The sequence below is a fragment of the Salvia miltiorrhiza genome, chromosome 5 (assembly GCF_028751815.1).
Source record: "Salvia miltiorrhiza cultivar Shanhuang (shh) chromosome 5, IMPLAD_Smil_shh, whole genome shotgun sequence".
Lineage (NCBI taxonomy): Eukaryota > Viridiplantae > Streptophyta > Magnoliopsida > Lamiales > Lamiaceae > Salvia > Salvia miltiorrhiza.
In genome coordinates this window covers 45460403-45482358 of record NC_080391.1, presented here as the reverse complement: position 1 = coordinate 45482358, position 21956 = coordinate 45460403, and the positions used below count along the sequence as shown (strand labels likewise).

At 37.5% G+C, this 21956-nt stretch overlaps 2 protein-coding genes, 1 long non-coding RNA gene and 1 other non-coding gene across 4 annotated transcripts; 1 reads left to right on the top strand and 3 right to left on the bottom strand.

Moving 5' to 3' along the window:
* Nucleotides 1-857, bottom strand: LOC131024515 (uncharacterized). Its single transcript, XR_009101885.1, has 3 exons — nucleotides 738-857; nucleotides 596-660; nucleotides 1-394 (listed from the first exon to the last, which is right to left on the bottom strand). It is a non-coding gene; the product is annotated as an uncharacterized LOC131024515 (long non-coding RNA).
* A 340-nt stretch (nucleotides 858-1197) lies between these two features.
* On the bottom strand, nucleotides 1198-1270 carry TRNAA-CGC (transfer RNA alanine (anticodon CGC)). Its single transcript has one exon. It is a non-coding gene; the product is annotated as a tRNA-Ala (tRNA).
* Nucleotides 1271-2529: 1259 nt separating this feature from the next.
* On the bottom strand, nucleotides 2530-6460 carry LOC131024514 (uncharacterized). Its single transcript, XM_057954020.1, has 7 exons — nucleotides 6219-6460; nucleotides 5722-5788; nucleotides 5579-5637; nucleotides 5406-5495; nucleotides 5110-5249; nucleotides 3606-3663; nucleotides 2530-3242 (listed from the first exon to the last, which is right to left on the bottom strand). Exons 2-7 carry the CDS (start codon nucleotides 5786-5788, stop codon nucleotides 3054-3056), a joined length of 603 nt encoding a protein of 200 aa, XP_057810003.1. The 5' UTR covers nucleotides 6219-6460; the 3' UTR covers nucleotides 2530-3053.
* Nucleotides 6461-15590: 9130 nt separating this feature from the next.
* On the top strand, nucleotides 15591-19074 carry LOC131024513 (pyrophosphate-energized vacuolar membrane proton pump 1-like). The gene is made up of 5 exons (XM_057954019.1): nucleotides 15591-16082; nucleotides 17330-17904; nucleotides 17981-18360; nucleotides 18590-18720; nucleotides 18823-19074. The coding sequence occupies exons 2-4, from the start codon at nucleotides 17377-17379 to the stop codon at nucleotides 18657-18659; spliced, it is 978 nt and encodes a 325-aa protein (XP_057810002.1). The 5' UTR covers nucleotides 15591-16082; nucleotides 17330-17376; the 3' UTR covers nucleotides 18660-18720; nucleotides 18823-19074.
* The last annotated feature ends 2882 nt before the right edge of the window (nucleotides 19075-21956 follow it).

Genomic DNA, 21956 nt, shown 5'->3' with positions numbered 1-21956 from the left:
CGGCCATTGAAAACTTGAAGCTTGTCAATAGGTCACTGTTTTTATGTGTATATTTCAGACATTTTGTTGTCCTAATAACAAATAGCAATTAAGACAGTAACATTTTGTGATTCTAAGTTTGAAGGTAGTAATAAAGCATACCCGGTGAAAAGGCAAACTTGATAGATCAAGATCACCACACCAACAACATGAAAGCAGATGACCACTTCATCGGAATATAGAGATCCATGTTTTATTTTGTCCCTCATCATTATGCATATTTGCTAAGGGTTTTAAGCACTCTGACAAATATTACCAGAAGACCAAGCTCCAAATGATTTTTCTGAAGCAACTGCTCAGTAGTCGTCTTCTTCATCCATATCTAATTCGTTCAAACAACTGTCGTCTCTGATTGCTGCAAAATCATTCAAATATTTGGTTTGAGCCCTAAAGAGAAAGAAAGAGTTCTAAAAAATATCACTGGATAATAGATTTGATTATTTCGCACACCAAAAACTACCAAAACACTAATTAATCCATCGTAGAAACTATTGAAAAACTTATCGAGAAGGAAACAAATTTTGAATTTGAAATGAGAAGTTTTATTGTTTCGTACATGTGAAGTTGGTCTTCTTCTAGCTTAGTGGAGTAGGCGGTTTATTACTTCCCTGTGAGATTTACCTGCAAGAGCAGCAAATGTAATTGGGAAAACAGACATATAATCTATCTATAAAGAATAATAGAAAATTAGAAGAGACATTTTTAATCCAAGTGTGCATTCCTGAGAAGAGAAAAAAAAGCACATGGCTTTCTCTTCGCTTCTGATTCACCTCCAGCTGGTACTCATGGTTTCGAGAGTCTCTTATGAAATTCCTCTTGGCTATTACTATGCATTGGGAGTAGATGTGTATGAGAGGGAGAGGGAGAAAAAATGTTATTCTATAACAAAGTTCTAAGAAATAAGGGACTGAACGTGGATTTGAGGAATTGGTGGTGTTATTCAAATGATAAAACGTGATTAATAACTGCTTTTTTAAATATAACTGTAGATGTAGATTTTGCCGGGAATGGAAAATTGCTAAAAACTGTGTTTTTATACAATATATAGATTATGAAATAAACAAAATGAAATTGGATCGCGAGCGCAGTTTTTGTTGCAAAACTAATGTGAGTTGGACACTAAAAATAAGGTGAAACGGCATGAATTGCATAAGAAAATGGAGGTGCGGGGAATCGAACCCCGTGCCTCTCGCATGCGAAGCGAGCGCTCTACCATATGAGCTACACCCCCTTGGTGCTCTTCATACTGACTATCATATATATGTCGTGTACGTATCATTACTTCTAAGCTTTCAATAACTTACCAGGCCACGGTAGGGTTCGGTTGGACAGAAAGATTCATATTATAATTCGTGTAAAATTACTACAGAATCACTCAAAGAATGATTAAAAAAATCACTCAAATAATGATCTGTCATCGTATGTTTTGAACCAAATATAATACTTCTTTCGTTCCATTGATAATGACTCATTACTTTTGGGCATGATTATTAAGAAAAATGGCAATTTAAGAGTAAAAGTGATAGAAATAGTGGAGCCCACAATTTTTTGAGAGAAAGTGATTTCTTTTTATGGAATAGGTCATTATTAATGGGACACACTAAAAAGAAAAGTAAGTCATTATCAATGGGACCAAGGAGTATTTTTTTTCTAATTCTTGAACGTATGATTTATATTTCTTTTACCAATGAAAATTGTGCTCGATACAAGAATAGTAAAATTATGCTCCATTTTCTATAAAAGTGTGTATTTTTTGCTATTCTGATACGTCCCACAAGAAATACACTTTCCTTTTTCTGGACACTAACTTACCACATGTCCCTTATTTTTTCACCCTTACTTTATCAATCTATTCACAATTTCACCACATGATCCAATACAAACCTTTTTTTTTTAATCTCTCTATCATAACTCAAGTGATCCCCACTCTTAGAGAGCCCCTCCTCCACATTCGGGCTCTCTAATTTTTATTTTTGTTTTTCTTTTTAATTTTAAAAAATCAAAATGATAGTTTGGAGCCAAACAACTCTTTTTCAAGAAAATGCGTGAAAATAGTTGTTAATATTAGATATATTACATTTTTCATATTTAAAAAGAAAAAATTCGCGTCAAATGCACACGTGTCACTCTCTCTCCTCCCGTGCCTGGTGTGCTGCTCCGCGCCCCGTCCCGAGCCACGCGTATCTCCTCTTCTCTTCTTGTTCATGTGTAAAGATACAATGAGATTTTTTGTTAGTATATATAATTATTTTTGGCAACAATGCGTGCATCTATTGTAGTTGAGATTTTACCGAATGCAAATGTTCCTCATTGTAGTTGAGATTTTGACTTCTTTCATGTCCCCCTTTCTTGGTCTTTAGGATGAGTTTATTCAGTTGTTAGGGGTAAACAACGCAGCCATTCTTCAAATCGCAAACATTACTTAATTGTAGATAATTATAAACGAAAATTTTATTAACCTAGTGAAACCATTTTAGAGGATACATCACATAAATGAAAAACAATTAGTGATGCAAATAGATGTATGTAATACTAATACAAAGGAATCGCTGATTTGAGACGCAACACGAATGTCAAATTCATGTGACTAAAAGCTGTAATGAAAACTAACAAACTCCATACTCCATATTTGGTTCCAATGAACAACACACTAATCCATCATTTTGCCTATTTTGTAGGATAAGACTGATTGCAAGTGGAAATCAGTCAAGAGGACCAAGATACCCAACCACACGACAACCCAAGTAGTTATCCTCGTGCACAAGCCCAGCACCAGACATGTCAAATTGCCCCAAAGTAAAGAGATCCTTGCTCAGTAACACATAAAGTCGACACAGTGCCAACTCCATCAACAATGCTAGAAGAATTCACCAACAGCTTGGAAAACATAACTTGATGCTATACAAAATCTCCATTTTGAACTAGAAATCCCAGTCGAGTAAAACCTTTTGCTTGACAGGGACAACATACTTCAGGATAACACTTCTCATAAGTAATCTAAGCTGGAGGAGCTACTAGTTTTGGCTATATCGTCTCGCCCATGGCACTACAGGCTGGCTCCTTCCATTTCTTCTTGACCCGTTATTCTGATGAGACAAGACCCTCATTCTTTGTTCTTTCATGTTAGCAAAAAGCGAGTCCAAGGTTTGAGGCTTCTGTTTGGAGCCTAGAGACGCTTGCTGCACTGGTTTTTGTAGTGGTTTCTGCACATAAATAATAACAATCAACCAATCAACATGGCCACAGAATATCAAAAACTCAGAAGAGGCCCTAGTGGCATTCTCATTGTGTCACATGGTTGTAGATAAGGGAGCATATAAACTAAAATACATAAACATGAGCTTGAGCAATACCTAATATTATTACCACCTTTAATATGGCTTCTACTTCAAATTAACTACCATCCAATAGTTAGCATCCTAAAAGCATAACTTTATACATCTCAAACTTAACAAGAAAACTGTCAATCTCTGGCCTTGTACGGAATAAGTTCAAACGAAGAAAAAATAATTATGACTGAAAATGGAAGCATAGAATGGTTAAGCATTAAATGAAGGTCCACATACCTTCACACTGAAGCCAGCTCCAGTTGCAGAATTCCTCTGGAAAGTCAAGGCCCCAGCCCTGCAAAATCATTATATAGCAAATTAAATATATACATAAGTGAAAAAACACTGACCAGGAAACAGGGCATCAAGAGTCAGAATGATCCCTCAGCTTAAGTGAATCAATCAGCCACGATCGAGAAGCAAAATGACAAACTTGTGTGTTTTATTCGATACTTCATAACCAACGAGGATAATATAACATATACTGGACCATATCTGAAGCTTGTTATCTTCATCGTTCCGTTTTTATCCTATTTGACACTTTGTACCCAACAGGGATAAGATCAGATACACCCGGACATATCTGAAGCTCATTATCAACTTATATACAACAAAATTTTCAGTAATGGCCAATACTTATGGGAAAAATAACCCTCCTTCAGTGAGCTGGAAAAAAGTCTTCCCTGGCTCATTGAAACAACATTATCTTTGGCCAAGACAGTAGATCAATCCCCACACACACCAAAAGCTTAAGGGGTTTCTGACAGCCAGTTATTTATGTGGAAAACCAAGGAAGCTGCAAGTCTCCCTCTATCCGGCAAAAGATCACACGCAACACAAGCTGGTTTGCATCACTAGCCCCAAACGTTCATTCGAACCAACAATGCTGCCTAAAAGGCCTCTAAGCATAGGTTCAAGTCTAAACAACCCTTTGTTAGACAAAGAAAGTAATAGACCCCGCCCCAATTCACTCCTGTAACAATCAGAATATGGAGCAGAGGCTGAAACTGTGCAGGGCAGAATCCTGTAGAACACAAGTACCCAGACCATGAGAGAGAGCATGTCCCCTTAATTATCCCCCCCAAAATGTACAAGCTTGTCCAAATACCCATCAGAGGCTATCAAATGCTGGGGCCATCATCTAAGGGTTCAGACCTTCAGATGATTTAGACTGCCACAACTGGAACAGAAAGATCCTCCAATAACACTTCATACACCCCCGAATAAACCTAGTCAACAGCAGCATGAATATACATTTGTAGGAGACATTTCAAGTTCCAATTTTATGATATTAGTATACCATAGCAAACAATCTATGGGAGAATTAAAACTCCATCTACTCTTAACTTCCACGCAAAAATTTGTATGCTTCACTTATATCACGGCAAAACATCTTTTCTTTGGCAGCAAATAGCCAACAAAATTTAATTAAACCATCCCACTCGTGATGCATCCAAACGAAACTCCCAGGAGGATAAATAGTAAGGCTGAAAAGCCATGCTTTCAACAACACAAGCAAAAGTTCCCAGATGAAGCCATCACCCAACTAAATGAAAAGACAAAAACCACATGCTCTGGGAAATAGACAAGCGGAGGACATGGCAAAGTCCACTACAAGAAGAGCCACCAATTACCTGGATCAAAAGCAAAAAAGGAATTAATCCCATTACCATGTGTTATAAGAAATTGACACAGTCCATAATTTAGAAGCATAGATTCTCAGAAACAGTCACCGGTGTACCTTGATTTATTAACATTGAATGGCCTACTCCGATTGGAAGCTCTGTTGCGAATTGGAGCAACAGCAGCCTTTTTAGCAGCTTCAGTTGCCAAAGGGAACTGATTTCCCTGAAAGTTTGACCTCCTCTGAGCAAGGGCACCCTGTCAGAAGAGAACAAAAAATGATCATATGCGCAGGGGGAGTTCACACTCGTAACACTCCCAGATGATACCACATCTAACACACATACAGAAAGAGTATAGATACATATCTGTAACACCGCAAGTAATTGGACAGTTATTTGGCATACTGCATACCTGTCTGAAGGAAGTTCTTGTGTCCATAAACCTTTTGACTTTCAAACCTTTATCTTGGGAGGCATTGTTGAACGATTTCTGACCCTTATTCTGTAGGTATTGAAACCATTTGTTTCAGAAATGATAAAAGGAAAAATTTGTCTCAAACAGAAGAGTTGAAGGATGGGTCTTACAGAAACTCTTTGTTTGTTAGGCTTCATTGCACGAGTCTTTGACATTTTGATGATGTCATCTGAGGTTAAATGGAACAAAATCTTGAGGGAATGCAACAAAGAAACAGTAGCCAGTAAGAATGTTATATTACTAAAATGCATACCTAATGACATATCCATTTTCTTCTCTGTAAGAGCGATTGCCTCAGTAGTTAGGGGCTTAGCCGCCATCTGTATATGGGAAAAAAGGGTCATGCATATTAAACACGGGAGATATTCCCCAAGAAAACAAACATAGGGGAAGAAGGCAACAATGTCTATCAAAAAATCAGATTATTCAATTTCTTCAGCTAAAATATCCTTCCATTTCCAATCCCTCACCGCCCACTCCCAAAGAACAAAAAAAACCGTCGGTCATAAACTCTATGTGCGAACATTTATAATATCACAATTGCCAAACGAAGTTTCAAAATTCCACATCTTAATCGCAATCCAAAACTCAACAATCTCGCATCTTTGAAACAATAAACTAACCAGAATCACTTAATTCCAAATATTATCATGGATAAATAGAACAAGGTATACATACATCACAACGAGATACAAATCTAATACGGTTAATCCCGAAGCAGGTTGTATACTGTAAGTAAAAATACGCTACCTGATGATCAAATGCGGAGGTGAATTGTGGGGAAAAAAATCTGATTTAGGGTATGAGCAGAAGGTAGACGACGACAAAGTAATCTATCGCGATAGCACACAACGTAATAAAAAGGGGGAAATGAGGCGGTGGTATGAAAAAGTGTAGGTTATGAGGAAATAATATAATGATAGGCGGACTTGTTATCAAATTAAATTCCAATCATCTCTTATTTCAAATTTCAAGTCCGTCTGGAATAGTTGGATATGTTTGTTGCCAATTGCCAAATATTAGCATATAAGAGCATCAGTCGTAGGGTCACCTAATAGCTGACCTGATAAAGGGGATCATATTGGCTCAGTATTTGCTTAGTGAGATTGCAGTGGGATGACTAGCTGACCTGATATTTTTAGTTTTGATTATTGTATTTTTCATTTATTTTTAATTGCAGAAATTTAAATAACACAATTTACTTTAAATTTAAATTACATTAATTTTAAAATCCTAAAAATTACATAGAAAATTACATAAATCTTAAAAATTTAAAAACATATCCTAAAATAACTATTCCGGCGCTAGAGGTCCGAAATGTGCCCAAACGTGCTCCATCAAATCATGTTGGAGCACAACATGCATCTGTCTATCTCGGAGAATTGCTTCTCTTTGCACGTATTCCTCAAAGCAAATCGGGGTTGCTCGAGCACTCTCCGTCAAGTCACTGCTAGACGCCCCAAAATCAAGGTGGGCTCCCCTTGATCACCGCGTGTATATGCGCCCATGCCTTTGGGCAATTCTTCCACGCCTAATGTATACAATCAAGACTCCCGAGCATCCTGGGAAATCCGTGTCGCGCCTCGTGCATCTGAGTAAGGCGTGTGATGTCATGCGCTGTTGGACGACGAAGATAATGGGCTCTGAAAGCCCGGATGACAGCCGTGCAGAACTTCTTCCCTATCGTTTCGGCGACCTTTAGATACTCGTCAAAAGTATCCGCACTGACGCCAGTGGCTAATTGGCGGATTGCCGCCGTGCATTTCTGCAAGGGTGTGAGAGAGTCCCGGCCTCGTGCATCGTGGCACATCTGAAAGTAAGTATCTTCACCTTAAACACTCACAACGATGTGCAAAAACAACTACTTCTGCATCCGAAAACGACGTCAGAAAAATGTAGGCTCGTACGTCGGATTTTCGTTGAAGTAGTCTCGCATAAGACGTAAATGGGCACCCTCACGATCACGGTGGACGTATTGACAACGATGATGAACACATTCCGACGCCGTTTGAGAGTACATCGCAGCAAGCAACTGTCTCTGCTCCTGGAGCTCATCGATGAATTTTCCACGATCTCCTCGGACGAAGACGACGAAGTATCATCGAATTGCTCCATTTTTTGAGTGTGAATGAGAGAATAAAAAGATGAAGAGTGAAAGAGAGAATTTTATGTTTGTGTTTGAAGGTGAAAGTGAGATGTATTTATAGAGGAGAAAAATAAGAAAAAAAAGGAAAATGGAGCAAAAAATGGCTAATTTAGCCGTTGAAATCAAAGAGTGCCGTTGGAAGCCAAATCAAATTCGATTTTTTTTAATGGCGCGTGTAAAACACGCACCACACACAACGCCCATCGTGTCTGGCTTGTTCTATCGGGGCTCTCTCGTGTCACCCTCGCCTGCAGTGAGCGACCCGATCTCGGGGGTGACTCGAGTCCCCCCTATCGGGTCCCCACTGCGGATGCTCTAAATAATGTACTACTAGCAATTCCTTAAATTTTGAGTGCTTGGTATGAAAAATCTCGAGAAATAAAAAAACTACATTTTATAAATTATTGAATTAAGTATTAAACCAGTGAGTTGCCTATTGAATTTCGACGACGGAACATCAATCTACAATAGTATAATTTTAAAAAATAAATTAATATTTTATTTTAATGTAATGGTGTTTGATAACTCATAAAAAAAGTATTAAAAGACAAATAAAATTATAATACAAAAAATAATTAAATAAAATGTTTCTTTGATTTTTTTATTTAATTATTTAAAAAGTTTGTCTGTATACTTGTATTTGTAACAATCTTGATTAAAAAATAATTTTATAACGCGTTAATGTTCAATCTTAGCTATAATGTATATACATGTACTTCTGTGCATGTGTTGGCCAAACAGTAAGGAGTTAATGTATGAGGTCAAAGGTCTCGGGTTCGAGTGCTCTGCGGTGCGGCCATTAAATTTCTCTATTTCATATTGTTAATTTATCAAAAAAAAATGTATATACATGTACTCATCCTCTGTGGTGCGGCCTTTAATTTTTTTTTTCACAAGTGGTGGGACCCACCACCAATTTAGGTGCAATTAAGTTCTTTCACTCTTTCTTCTTCGCCAAGCTTGTCGAAAAATGCCCTGCGGCCATGGCGACCAAGCGAAAAAGCAACTGCTGAGGATAGTTCAAAAGATTGTGGTGAAGCTAAAGATGCAAATGGCAGGAAGCTTGGAAATTTGAGTGACATGAAGAGAATGAAGATGCACTAGATTTCTCTGGGTATTTACTATATTTCTCCGGCTGCATTTCACAAAATCTGCGGTTCTTGTATTTGGGTTCCAACAATCTTTCAGGTACATTGACGAGTAATCTCAAGCAATTAGTTAAATTGAGAGCTAGACCTCACAGGCAACAAGCTCATCGGACCTCTGCCTTTGAGCCTGCCTTTGAGCCTTGAAGAATTGCAGGAGCTCGAACACTTCGTTATATCGGAGATTTTTTTCCAAGGAATCGTCTTCGAATCACAATTTACGCCCACAATCGGCCACCCATAAACCATCGCCACCGGCCCGCCGTAGCTCAGCCCTTGACTGTACAACATGGTTATGCCTGTGAAGACCGAGATTATTGAGAATAGTCACCGAGAAGTTGGAGATTGCACTGTCAATTCGAAAATTTCAAGGTGATTTTTTTAGGGAAATGGATTGGAAATTATGTGGAAGAGGAGAATGGGGGTAGATTACATACGAGAGGTAGCGAAGGAATTCGTCGGAGTCCCAACTGCGTTGAGCTTCTTCAAATCATGTCAACTCAGGAGGGGTGCAATTAAGCCCCTCCGTCTAACAGCGTCAGATCGCTGTTAGACGAAGGGGTGTAATTGCACCAAATTTGGGACATCGAGGGCCTGCTTAATCGAATCTTGACTAAAGGGTGCCATACACCATAATTAAGGGTGTCACTGATATGGCCTAAATTGCTATTTTTCCTAAATTAATTGTTACATATATAAGCATGAAATCGGTCATAGTGACATTGATCAGTCCAGTCCCTGGTGAAATAGATCCCATAGTTAGCAGTCCTGTGTTCAACAGCCCTGGCGTGGTTGGTGGTATAGTAGATATCTGTCTAATAAACCGTGGTGGTGTAGAGCTAGTGCCTCGAGCAGCCCTGTCAACCTCAGAAATGTTAGTGGTATGACATGTGGCCTTCCCCTAAAGTCCTCACCCAAGTTCTTGGTGACATTAGTGTTCTCCATAATCATGTTCGTTAGGAGAATCATTAATATCATATAACGGTGATCATAAAAAATATGTAAGTAGCTAATAGATGATCTCTAGAAAATATCCTAATGAAAACCCAAATAATAGACGTTCAGCCCTGAGATACGACAATGCTGTTGGAATGCCATAAAATCAATAATGCCAAAAAACCCGAGAAAAACCCAGATTCGACGCGATATATATAATTATATAAGAAATCCAGAATTCCCCTACATTAAAAACATGAACCACAAAAACATAACAAAATAATATTCACACATTACCAAACGATCAATACCTTAGTAAGATCTAGGAGAGAACGAAGCGTACAATAGGCATAATATATTCAAAATATCATTAAAATCAGAATAAACTCATCCCCAGCAACAAATCAAAGACGTGTACGAGAAATTCGACTGTGATAAATATGCTCAGCAAGCAAAGTAAAATAATAGTGAATGCACATAGGAAGCTCAAGTATAGCTATGAATCCTCATGTAAAACCTTTCCTGACCCATCGAATAATCACAACCCTTTCATGCAAGCCGAAATATTCGGAAAATTAACACTTTCTAGCCCAAGATAAATCGTGTGGAGCTATAGAACTCTGTTGGGCATCCTGCAAAGCGATTTGAAACACATTTTTCTTTTAAAACACCAAAACATATCACGTCTTAGACTCTATTTTTTCCATAGACAGCGCCAGTTGTTGAGTTCAAAAAAGTGTGCCTAAATTGTACAGTATATGATGGATTTAATCACCTGTTCTCCGTAAACCGAGAGAGAGAAGAAGTATGAAGAAAAGATGATTGTTGTATTAATTCAAATCGCGTAATTGGTGAATACAAATGGAGGAACTATATATAGAGGGCTAAACTTAAGGTATTTCAGTATTTTCCTATACAAAGCATGCGCCCCCCATGTACTGGCTAACGGCCCCTAGGTGTATAGACGGCGAAGAATGTCAGTAAGTGTCGGACCTTTGTCGTCTTCCTCCAATGATGACATAATTCATGGGTGATAGTAAGCAACATTGTCAATGTTTGGTGCTTATAGTTGATTCCTGAGGCACAACCCTGTCACCCCACAGACCACTTAGCGGACCTGATCTTTGCGGGTCATTTCTTCATCTCCAATGTTGTAGTGGTGCACCTCATATCTAGCCCTGTGGTAAGCACGTGTCGCGATAATAGAATTTCTGCGATCTGCTCCTCATCAGCTACCCCTCCCCCCAGTCTGATTGGGCACCTTGCTAATGGTGCTCAATCAATGTCTCATATCTGTTGTCCCGCAGGGCTACCCTCATCTTGCTGATATCACTTGCATTAATTATTTGTCAGCTTTTGACTTTTTTAACTCTAATCCCTATGTCCCATCAGTTACTTTTTGAAGCGGCGCCTGTTCATATCCGTAATAATCTTGCCCGTTAAATTCAAATTATGTGACACGTGGCATTATCTCATTTTTCACATGTCTTGTTCAACCTAAAGTGTACCTCTAGATTGCTCGTAAGAGAATGGGGTCAATCGTAGAGTGATAAGTTGCCCAAGTCGTATCCACAAAGAAGGCTTAACAGGGCTAATGATCTATGCGTTACACACAAAAAGCAAATAAATTCTAAACACTCTATCCGAAATTCAATGTTTGTTTCTAGATAATCAAAAGTAAATGCAAAGCAAAAAAAAAAAATATTAAAACAAATAGCAAGATGAAAAACGAGTCTAGGTGTAATACCCCGAATTTTTCTTAATATGATTTTAGGATAATTATTAAGTCTAGAATTAAGTTGATTCGCACCCCGAAGAAAGATGCTATTTCCAACAAAGAATGTATTGAAAGCCTTAAAGAAAAATGTTATCCAATTTTATGATTGACTTTTGAATAAAATTTAGATTTAGTTTATGATTTACATAGTAGTGTTAGTAATTGAATTCAAGTAGATTTAATACAGATTCGATTAATTTCAATTGGGCTTAATTATATAGATTGTTTTATTTTGGATTTAAATTTTCGCATGCATCTTTAGAAGCCCAACCCCTTTAATTTCAGAAGCCCAATTGTATTACTATTACAGAAACTTTCATTTTTTAGATTTATTTATTACATGGAGAGTGTATCCGTGTAGCCTACTTTTCTCCTTTTTATAAGCTCGGTCCTTATCGTTTCTAATCACCCAGTTCACTTCGATCACTACATTCCATTTTCAAGAATTTCCTCTCATGAGTCAAGAAAGCTTCACATTTCTTCTCCCCTTTTGCATCTGTACAGAAAACTTCTCACACCCAAAATTCTTCCTCGATCACTCCACACTACATAATCATCTGTATTCTTGTGCAGAAACTACAACTCCAATAACTTAATCAATAGTTCATCTGCAACCCACTCTGAGCTATAATTTTGAGAAACCAAAATCTATTTATTTTCACAGAGGTAAATCAACTCACACATTCATGCAATAATTAGTAATATATTTCATAAAGAACCATCATATCACAAAGGACATATACATATCACAATCAATACCGAGACAAGGATTTCATTACTCACTCATAAGAACAAAACATGTATTGAAATTTGAAGATTTATTTAGACACCTGCAAATTTTGTTTTATATAATTGAGATCGTTAAAGAGATAGAATTGAAGTCATTTATCTATTTGTCTTGTGCTGTGTGTGTTGGTGTGTGAGGCTGTTGTTGGGGTTGTGAGTCGAGGGAGGACCGGCGGCGGCGGTGGCGGTGGCGGCTTGAGGCTTCTGCTGTCTGCGGCCAAGAGAGAGAGAGGGGAGTCCGCTGCTGTTCGACGAAAAGGGAAGACGAAGGCTGCGGTGCTGGTTGGAGTAAGAGATTAGGGAGAAGGTGTCGACCGCGACTGCTGTTGTCGCCAATAGTGGTGGCGACTTCGCCAGAGGAGGGAGGCGGTGGATGGGTAGGCAGGAGCTTAGGGCTTTTGACGATTATGGGGATTTATGATTTCTGTATTTGGGGGTTCGGTGAATTGAGGGAGGAGGGAGAAAGATAGAGAGAGACGGGGGTGGTCGTGGTAAACGCTGGCGACGCGCCGTCGGATTCATGGGAGGCGGCGGCGACGTTAGATGAGGGAAGGAGCTATGATGCACAGATTCTTCAAAAATTAGCATGTACGACGAATCGAATTCTTTTAGGGTGCATGAAAGGCCTACACAAAGTTATTTTGATAATTTTATTTTCAATTATAACTTATATATTGGACTAATATTATTTGAATCGTTATATTGTTGCTCAATTAACTTATATAATTGAAAATGCTTAACTTTTGGATAAAATAAAATGTAAATTACATATAATTAATTTAAGAAAATTTAAATTGTATATATTTTATAAGCATTATATATCATAAAATTTTAATAATTAGATGTATCCTTGTCGAATCGCACCCTATAATTTTAAAACCCGTATCCCCGTACTCGTATCGTATCGCCCCCGCATCCGCACCCCGTACCTATGCAACATAGGGAAGTTGAGAGGAACCGAAGCAGAGAGAGAGGGAGTTTCAACGTGTTATATATAGAGAGAGAGAAACGAGAGGAAATAAGGGAGAAGAATTTGGGGGTTGACCCTATTTTTGGGCTCAGGTTGGGCCTTTGTTAATTAAGAAACAATTGGGCTTCATGCATATATTTCTGTTGGGCTGCATTTTTCATTTTAGTGGATTAATTAATTGGTTAATGGAGCTAAAAATAAGTTTGATTGATTAATTACACCCATGTTTAATTTTTAGATGCATGATAAACAATATTATGTGCATGCACTCGCTTGATATGTGAATAGGAAATAATTGATTTTTTTATAAATCAAAAGTTTTGCATATTTTTGCAAGAGAGATATTTTAAGTTGATTTTATATTCGAGTTGAGTTTTTTTATGTAAAAGTCGAGCAAGCGTATTGTTGAAATCCTTAACCAAGAAAATGATTTTTCAAGTTTTATGTTGATTTTTTTTGAAAACTCGGGTGTTGCGAATCTAGTTAGAAAATGATGACAAGTCATGAAGGTTAAGCTTGATTTTAGGACTATGAGTTTAAGTTGAGAACTTATCTTGTAGGTCCTACAGAAGAGGATATTTAGGCTCTTGATCAACTGAGTTATATTGTTTGGATTTTCTCCAAATCAGGTTAGGCTTTATTTACAAAATGTATGTTTGAGCTAATAAGCTCATTCTTATGAAATGTTAAAGTTCATGGTTCATGCTTAAAATATTTTTGCTCTCTATTGGTTATTGCTTCTACCAGAACATTGTTCGCTCCGCCAACCCAAACATTGTTAGCTTTGCTAACCAGAATTGTGTACATACACCAGAACCTGTTGTCTCGAGAGATTCGGTGACAACCAGTTGTAGATAGCACGCCCAATAGATGAGCCAGGAAAATATGAGCTCAGATTATTTTAGTATGCATGGAGTGACTCGTTTTAAAAACATTCTGTGTTATACTGTTTAAGGCATGAATTATCTTTTCAGTAAATGATTTTTCAAATATTTTTAAATGGCTCAACCCACTGAGTACACTGGTACTCAGCCCTGCAAATGTTTTCAAAACCTTTTGCAAATTGAGCAGCTGATGGTGACGTGCGAGGCTGAGGAAGGGTTGTTGCTGTGGATTTTGAAGAAATACTGTGTTTACTTCCGCTAAAATAAATTCACTTAGTGAATATTATATGATGCCTAACTATGTTAATACTTTTATTCATATTTTTAATATGAATTTAATTCTCCATCACTTTTCTACCGATTGTTTTCCGCATCTATTATATTGAGACGTTGTCTTGGTCTCAGACCTTCAAACTTCTGATCCTGACAGGGAGAATAATTATGTTATAATGTCGTACTTGTTATTATTTAAACACAGCATATCTTATTATTAAAGAGATGATGCCCAATCCTCAGGGCACATTACCCATTTTATTCAAGTAAAGCTTAGTAGTCCCGTTACATAGCCCATTTCTTATTCTCCCGAGAAATTGGGGCTGTCACACTAGGGTCTAGGGATATTCACCTCAAGAGTTTAACACATTAGCAAAAGATAAGCACAATCTATCAATTCTAACAATGCATTCACGTAGGAGCTCAAGCAATAACTTTCGTATTCATGCTATGAGACTATGCAAAATAATTAATTAGAATTAACAAATCAATTAGATTACACGTTTCCGATCAAATCTAACGTTGATTAAACCATGATCCAACAATTGTTTACAAAGATTAATCAATGGCCAATTGATAATCATAACAAGAACAATTTGATCAACTAGCACAAATCAATCACAAACAATTAAAACTCATCAATTTGAATATCTCAAACCCTAGAATAGGAATTTAGTTCATAATGTTGTAGAAATCAAAGTAGGAGAAAAAAATAAACCATGGAATTAAAGCAAAGAAGAAAGATAAAGAAATTCTTACTAGATTGAAGTGCAAATCCGTTCCCAATGCGTAAATATAGAGAAATTAAATGAAAATTCACTACTACAAAAGTTTACATACATAACAGTGAATAGATAACGGTTTTTTTCAAAAACCGTTATGTATGAGCGCACTTTTAGGAATAGATAACGGTTTTGCGAAAATCCGTTATCTATGTAGTGTTGTCTAAATGCATAGATAACGGTTTGAATAAATGCGTTATGTTTTTGCGTTATCTATTAGTTGCATACATAACGGTATTACAAAACCGTTGTGCCACCGTTATCTATGACCATCTTTTATAACGGTTATTTTAACCGTTATATATGAGCGCCTCAATACTGTTATGTATTACTTTTATAGCATTTATTTTTAATTTTAATAATATTATAAAAAATTAAAACCCTAATTTCCTAATACACCCAGCCAATCCTCTCTCTCTCTCTCACCGTTCTCTCCTCTTCCTTTTCTCTTAGCCACCGCCTTACTCCCTTCAAGCCAGGCGGCTACTGTCGCCGCCAGCCCCCATCCTCGCCGCCATTCTCCACCGTCCTCGCCGCCGCGTAGCTGTTCGCGCCGCCGTCCTCGCCACCATCCTCGCCGCTGAGGCCCTTTATCCCTTTCTCTTCTGCGAACAGCAGCGGTCCGAGCCGCCACCGCTGATGTATCATTCTCTGAAACTCCGGCGCCGCTTCTGTAAAATCTGGCGACTGATTTTCGCCGTTCTTTCCCTCTTTTTCTCTTCGTCTCGGTTTCCCTCTCTAATCCCTCACTGGAAGCGCACAATTGAAGGGAAGAAGTCGAGCCCTAGCTTCTCTGTCTGAAATCGCCGGTCGCCGCCCTGGCTTGACGCCGCCGTGTCTCCCTTGGTCGGAGATCGCAACACCGCTAAAGTCCTTCCTCTGCTCACAGATCGAGCCCTAGTTTCTCTCGATCCAGCTAAGATAATTTTTGGTTCTATCACTCTTTGATTTTTGTTTATTTGGAATCTGAGGTTGTGATTGTTGGTTTGGATGAACCCTAACTATGTGGGGTTATGATTGTGAGCTATATTGTTTCTCTGCATCAAATCATTTATATATTGAGGAATTGCTTTCTTTGTTTTTCTTTACCTTTTCCTCTTGTTAGCAAATATTTTTCTCTGTCCTGGTCCTAAGGTATTTTTATGCTTTAGGATTTTACAGTCTTAAGGATGTGCTGCTTCATCTGATGTCTGTTGGTCCATTTAGTTGGAAAATTCGAACATATCTTGTATCTGCTCTTCATGAGTTCATCAACAAGATTTAGGGCTTGTAGACCTTAGGATTCTATGGTGTAATAATATGCTCTGCTCTTCATCATTATGACATAGCTATGTCAATTGTTCATTCAGTTTCAACAAATATTTTATAACTTTAAAATCATTAGTACTCATGATATGTAGAGGATGACTTGGAAGTATCTTCAACTGCCGACTGAACCCAAGCAATATGATGGCGTTCAGATGGAGAGGCTTCTTTAGAGTGAATATTTGCTCTGTTTTCTTTGTTCTTAAGGGTAAAGAAAAAAGCTGGGTGTATTAATGTACTTCATAGTGGTGCTTAGGATGCAGAAATTTCCATTGTCACGACGTGGTTCATAAACTTCATCAGGCTTAGTTACTGTCTGCCAATATTCTTTTTTAGAGTTGGTTCATAAACTTTATGCTGGTGCCTGTCTTGGAGTTGGAGCATGTGAGGTGCTTATTTTCCTGGGTTCTTCTATGCAATTTTTCTCGAATACTATTTTCCTTGAGAAGATATAAAAGACTGCAGAGTATGTTCATTGCCCGTGGCAGGAAAAAATATTGACTATAGAATATTTGTGGTGTGATGATAAAAGTATCTTTTATAAGTAATTCTATAGTATTATGTACAGCGACAAGATATCTGAGGAATATTGATGATATTAGTTCTCAGGTGTTTTTTATGCTGGTCCATTTTCTTGCCGTTCCCATCATTCACATAGCTGAAAATACATTGTTGAATTCTATATATGGATTTGGAGGCACCTATAACTTATTTAATTGCAAAGCATTTTTGTTCAATGTTCTGCACAACCTAAATTGGTTAATTGACTTTGGTGAGTGCTTTATTGTCCAGTTAAACATGATTAGTTTGCTAGGACTGGTGTTATTAGGTGGGACTGATGTTATTTTGATTTACAGGTGCTACATCTTTCTTGTTTACGGAATACCAATATGTAGGAATTTTCATGGTTACTTTTGCAGTCCTCATCTTCCTGTTCCTGGGTTCAGTTGAGGGTTTCAGCACAAGTTTCCGACCTTGTACTTATGATCAGGAGAAGCTTTGCAAGCCTGCTCTTGCAACTGCTATCTCCAGTACAGTTTCCTTCTTGCTTGGTGCCATCACCTCTGTCGTTTCTGGTTTCCTCGGGATGAAAATTGCAACCTATGCAAATGCAAGGACAACATTGGAAGCTAGAAAAGGTGTTGGAAAAGCTTTCATTGTTGCATTCAGATCTGGCGCAGTTATGGGTTTTCTGCTTGCTGCAAATGGCCTATTGGTTTTATACATTACCATCAATCTATTCAAGATCTACTATGGTGATGATTGGGAAGGACTTTTTGAGGCAATCACTGGATATGGTCTTGGTGGATCCTCCATGGCTTTGTTCGGAAGAGTCGGGGGTGGTATTTACACCAAGGCTGCTGATGTTGGGGCAGATCTTGTTGGAAAGGTTGAAAGGAATATTCCCGAAGATGATCCTAGGAACCCTGCTGTAAGCCCCCTAATCATCCCTGAAGCTAATCTATTTAGCAAGGGATTTGTACTGATGTTCACTTTTTTTTCATCAGGTGATTGCTGACAATGTTGGTGATAATGTTGGCGATATTGCTGGAATGGGGTCTGATCTTTTTGGTTCATACGCTGAGGCATCTTGTGCTGCTCTTGTCGTGGCTTCGATATCATCTTTTGGAATTACCCATGACTTTACTGGAATGTGCTATCCGTTGCTTATTAGTTCCATGGCTATCCTGGTCTGTTTAATCACTACTCTCTTTGCTACTGACTTTTTTGAGATAAAGGCTGTCAAGGAGATTGAACCAGCATTAAAGAATCAACTTATCATATCCACTATTCTTATGACTGTGGGAATTGCAATTGTCACCTGGACTTGCCTGCCATCATCATTCACAATCTTCAATTTTGGTGTTCAGAAAGATGTGAAAAACTGGTAAACAATGGTCTTATTCTGCGCTTGTAGTATTATTTCTGTTATTCTCTAGTGCATGGTTCTATTTCATTTTTCTAGGTCATCAACCTTTTCTATGTCTGTAGTTGAAGGAGGCTCTCAAATATCAACATTTTGTACTCTCTGCCTGTTTTGCATTAATTTTAATCTTGGCATCTGTCTGGCTTAAGTCTGAAAGTTGTGTGCGAACTAACTCAATGTAATGTTACAGGCAGCTATGTGTTGGTATGTTATCAGGGGATGTTACTTCCAAGAAAGGACGAAGATCAAGATGGAAATGAGTGTGAAGGAAGCGTTGGAGAGGTCGATGAGGACTTTGTTGGAGTGGATTCTTTTGACTTAGTAATTCTTTTGATATATGTTATATTACTTAATCCTTAGTACTTTGATGGTTGCTTTTCTTTTATTTCACATATTTTATTTGGATTATTTTTCTATTGGCAGGTTGAGCTTGTGTGTCGGGTTCTCTCCTAAGTTAGTTGCTGCAAATTCATCATAGCAGGTCAACTAGTTCATGAGGACTTGGTGCTAGAACACATAATATGATAGATTTTTGTTTTAGCTATAAGATAGTTGGTACTTTCAATTTTGAATCGAAATATGCAATGATCATATGTACTTGATACTTGGTTCATTTGGATGGTAATGTATGAATATTTTGGATGATATATAATATTGTTATTGGTGATTTTATCATTTTGTTGTTTTAAAGTTATTTATTTATTTCTTGAGATAAATAACATAAAAATCGAGAAAAATATTAAATATGCTAGTTGTAGTTGAAATACATAACAGTATAAAAAGTACAAAAAAATCGTTATGTATTTCTATCAAAGATAACGGTAAAAACCGTTATAAAAAGTAAAAAAAACTGTTAACTATGATAGAAAAAAACAAAAAAAATACAAAACATAACGGAAAAATCCTCATACATAACGGTAATAAATCGTTATGTATAAGCATTATAGATAACGGTTTCATACCGTTATGTATAGAAAAAAAACTGTTAACTATGATAGGAAAAAAACAAAAAAAATACAAAACATAACGGAAAAATCCTCATACATAACGGTATAAACCGTTATGTATAATCATTATAGATAACGGTTTCATACCGTTATGTATGAGCGTCTCGTACCGTTATCTATTCTCACATACATAACGGTTTTTTAACCGTTGTCTATGATGCGTATCATAGATAACACCACTATACATAACAGTTTTTTTGCTCATAGATAACGGATAAAATCCGTTATCTATGAGCGTTTTTCTAGTAGTGATTAAAGTAAGTTCTACTACTGTTTTTACTTCATCAAGGAGAAAGAAAATAAGTTGGAATGAAAAAGAGAGGTTTTCTAACTCCCAAAGACTCATTTTGAACTCAAATTTTCGTCCAAAAATCGCTTAGGTCAGCCGCAGCTCACTCAATATTATGCTCTTGACAGCTTCCTTAGTCAACCACGGTTCACTGGTCAGCCGCGGCTCACTCCAATTTGTCCTTAATTTCGTGGTTTTCCTCTTTGCACCCAAATTTTCTTCCTTTTCAAGTGTCGAGTACCTAAATCATTAAAAACACAATAATAAGCTTAACTCGACAATTCAAAATGGAAATCACCCAAAATATACACATTTTCACAAGAGACCTGGAGCTAAAATAACTCAAAAAATGACTCAGAAAATGATAAAACACGTCTCTTTGATTTCGGGATCATCTAACATATATAAGATTCATCATCTTCATCTTCTCCACTTTCTGCCATTCCCGTTTTTCGAATTTCTTCGACCTCTCTTATTAACTCTGATTTTTTAAAGTATTGCCCACGATTATCAACGTTGTCTTTCCAGTTCCTCGACTTCGCACCTCTCCGCAGGTACTTTCTTTTTTCCTCATTTCTCGTTGTTTTTCGATTTATGGACCTTATAGGTAGTAACCATTACTATAAATCATAAGACTTAGAAAAATGGCTTCGCATGAGGTACCCTGTTCCATTCTAAATATAAAGGAGATGGAGAAATTAGAAAAAAGGCATAAAGGTCCTATCCCAGGTTTGAAATTTCGCCTTCCCCATAATAAATCACAGGAGACTCCTAAGAATCTTAGGGAAAATAGCATTTCTCTTTGGGAGCAACAGGTAGTTGTTGGCCTACTTCTTCCCCCTCCCAATTTTCTATTAGACGTTTGTAATTATTTTCGTATTCCATTTTACCAAATAACACCGTTAGCCCTGCGACAAGCCTTCGTTTTTCACATCCTTCTCAAATACCATAGGGTTGAGGACACAACTCTGTTGTTTTTCGAGACTCAGATCCTCAAAAAGACCAATACCCATTACAGCTTCTCTTCACACCCTAATTACAAAACACATTTTCTTTCTAGTCTCAGTTCTCATGACAAGGGATTTGTAAATATGTACTGTAGTCCATTGTGAAGGGGACATGGAACGCCTTTTGTAAAGCAGTCGTGATCCAGTGGCACGGTGAGAGGCTTGAAAGGACCCCCCACCCCCCACCCCGGTCCCCCCACTCCCCCCTCTAACCATGATCTAGCCATAATAGCTAGGTTAAACACTGCCCAAGCTTAAAAAAAAATTGATTGCAAGAAGCTTGTTGAGAGTAGTTTTTCCTTGGCTGCTAACGGGGCTATTCTCTCGTTACCCTCATTCCAGCATAGGTAATAACATGATGTTAAATTTCCTTTGCCGCTTGTATTACGCACTGCTTGGCTTATTATTTGTGATTTCTGTCTTGCAGTCATGTCTTGGATGGATGATTGCGAGGCCCTACTACCTCCAGTAGGGAACGAAGGAGCAGGAGTGGAAGCCACCGCTTCTACCGATATTGACACCTCCAGGACTATTAGTGACGATCCTGACCATGGGGCCCTGCGGAAGTGGCCACCCTACAAAGTCTCCAACCTTCGCCGGAACTTTCACTTTTCTCTCAAGACATTTTGTTGAACACCTTCCTTGCTTCAATCAGATTTAAAAGATAGCCCGTTAAAGGTCTGAGTTTAAATGCATGCTTTTTATGGACTCTGGGGGTGTATTTGGACTCTGAGGGTATTACGCTCTAGGGGCCTATACTTCAGGGGTGCATCTGCACCTTAACCCGAATAATAAAACTAAAATTAATTTTAAATTAAAATATTAATTATAGACTGATTAGCGACGAGTATAATAAAAAATAAAAATAATTTTAAATTAAAATATTAGTTAACGACGAATTAACGAAGAAAATAATAATAAAAAATTAATTAAAATATTAATTAACAACAGAAATAAAAAAATTAAGTTTTAATTAAAATATTAATTAATGTTGGAAAAAATAAAAATAAAATTAGCTATAAATTAAAATATTAATTAACGACGGAATTCTTCGTTAATCCGTCGGCTATCCACCGTTCGCACCGTATTTTTAGCTAAAGATTTATTTTCGTCGTTAATTCCGTCTTTAATAATGATTTTTTTTTTTTTTTTTTTTGTAGCGAAAGTCACGCTTTAATTGTGAATTTTTAATGCCTTCCTATAACTCCAATAGTTTTTCCTTTATTTTATTTTTTATTTTTGCTTTACCAACAA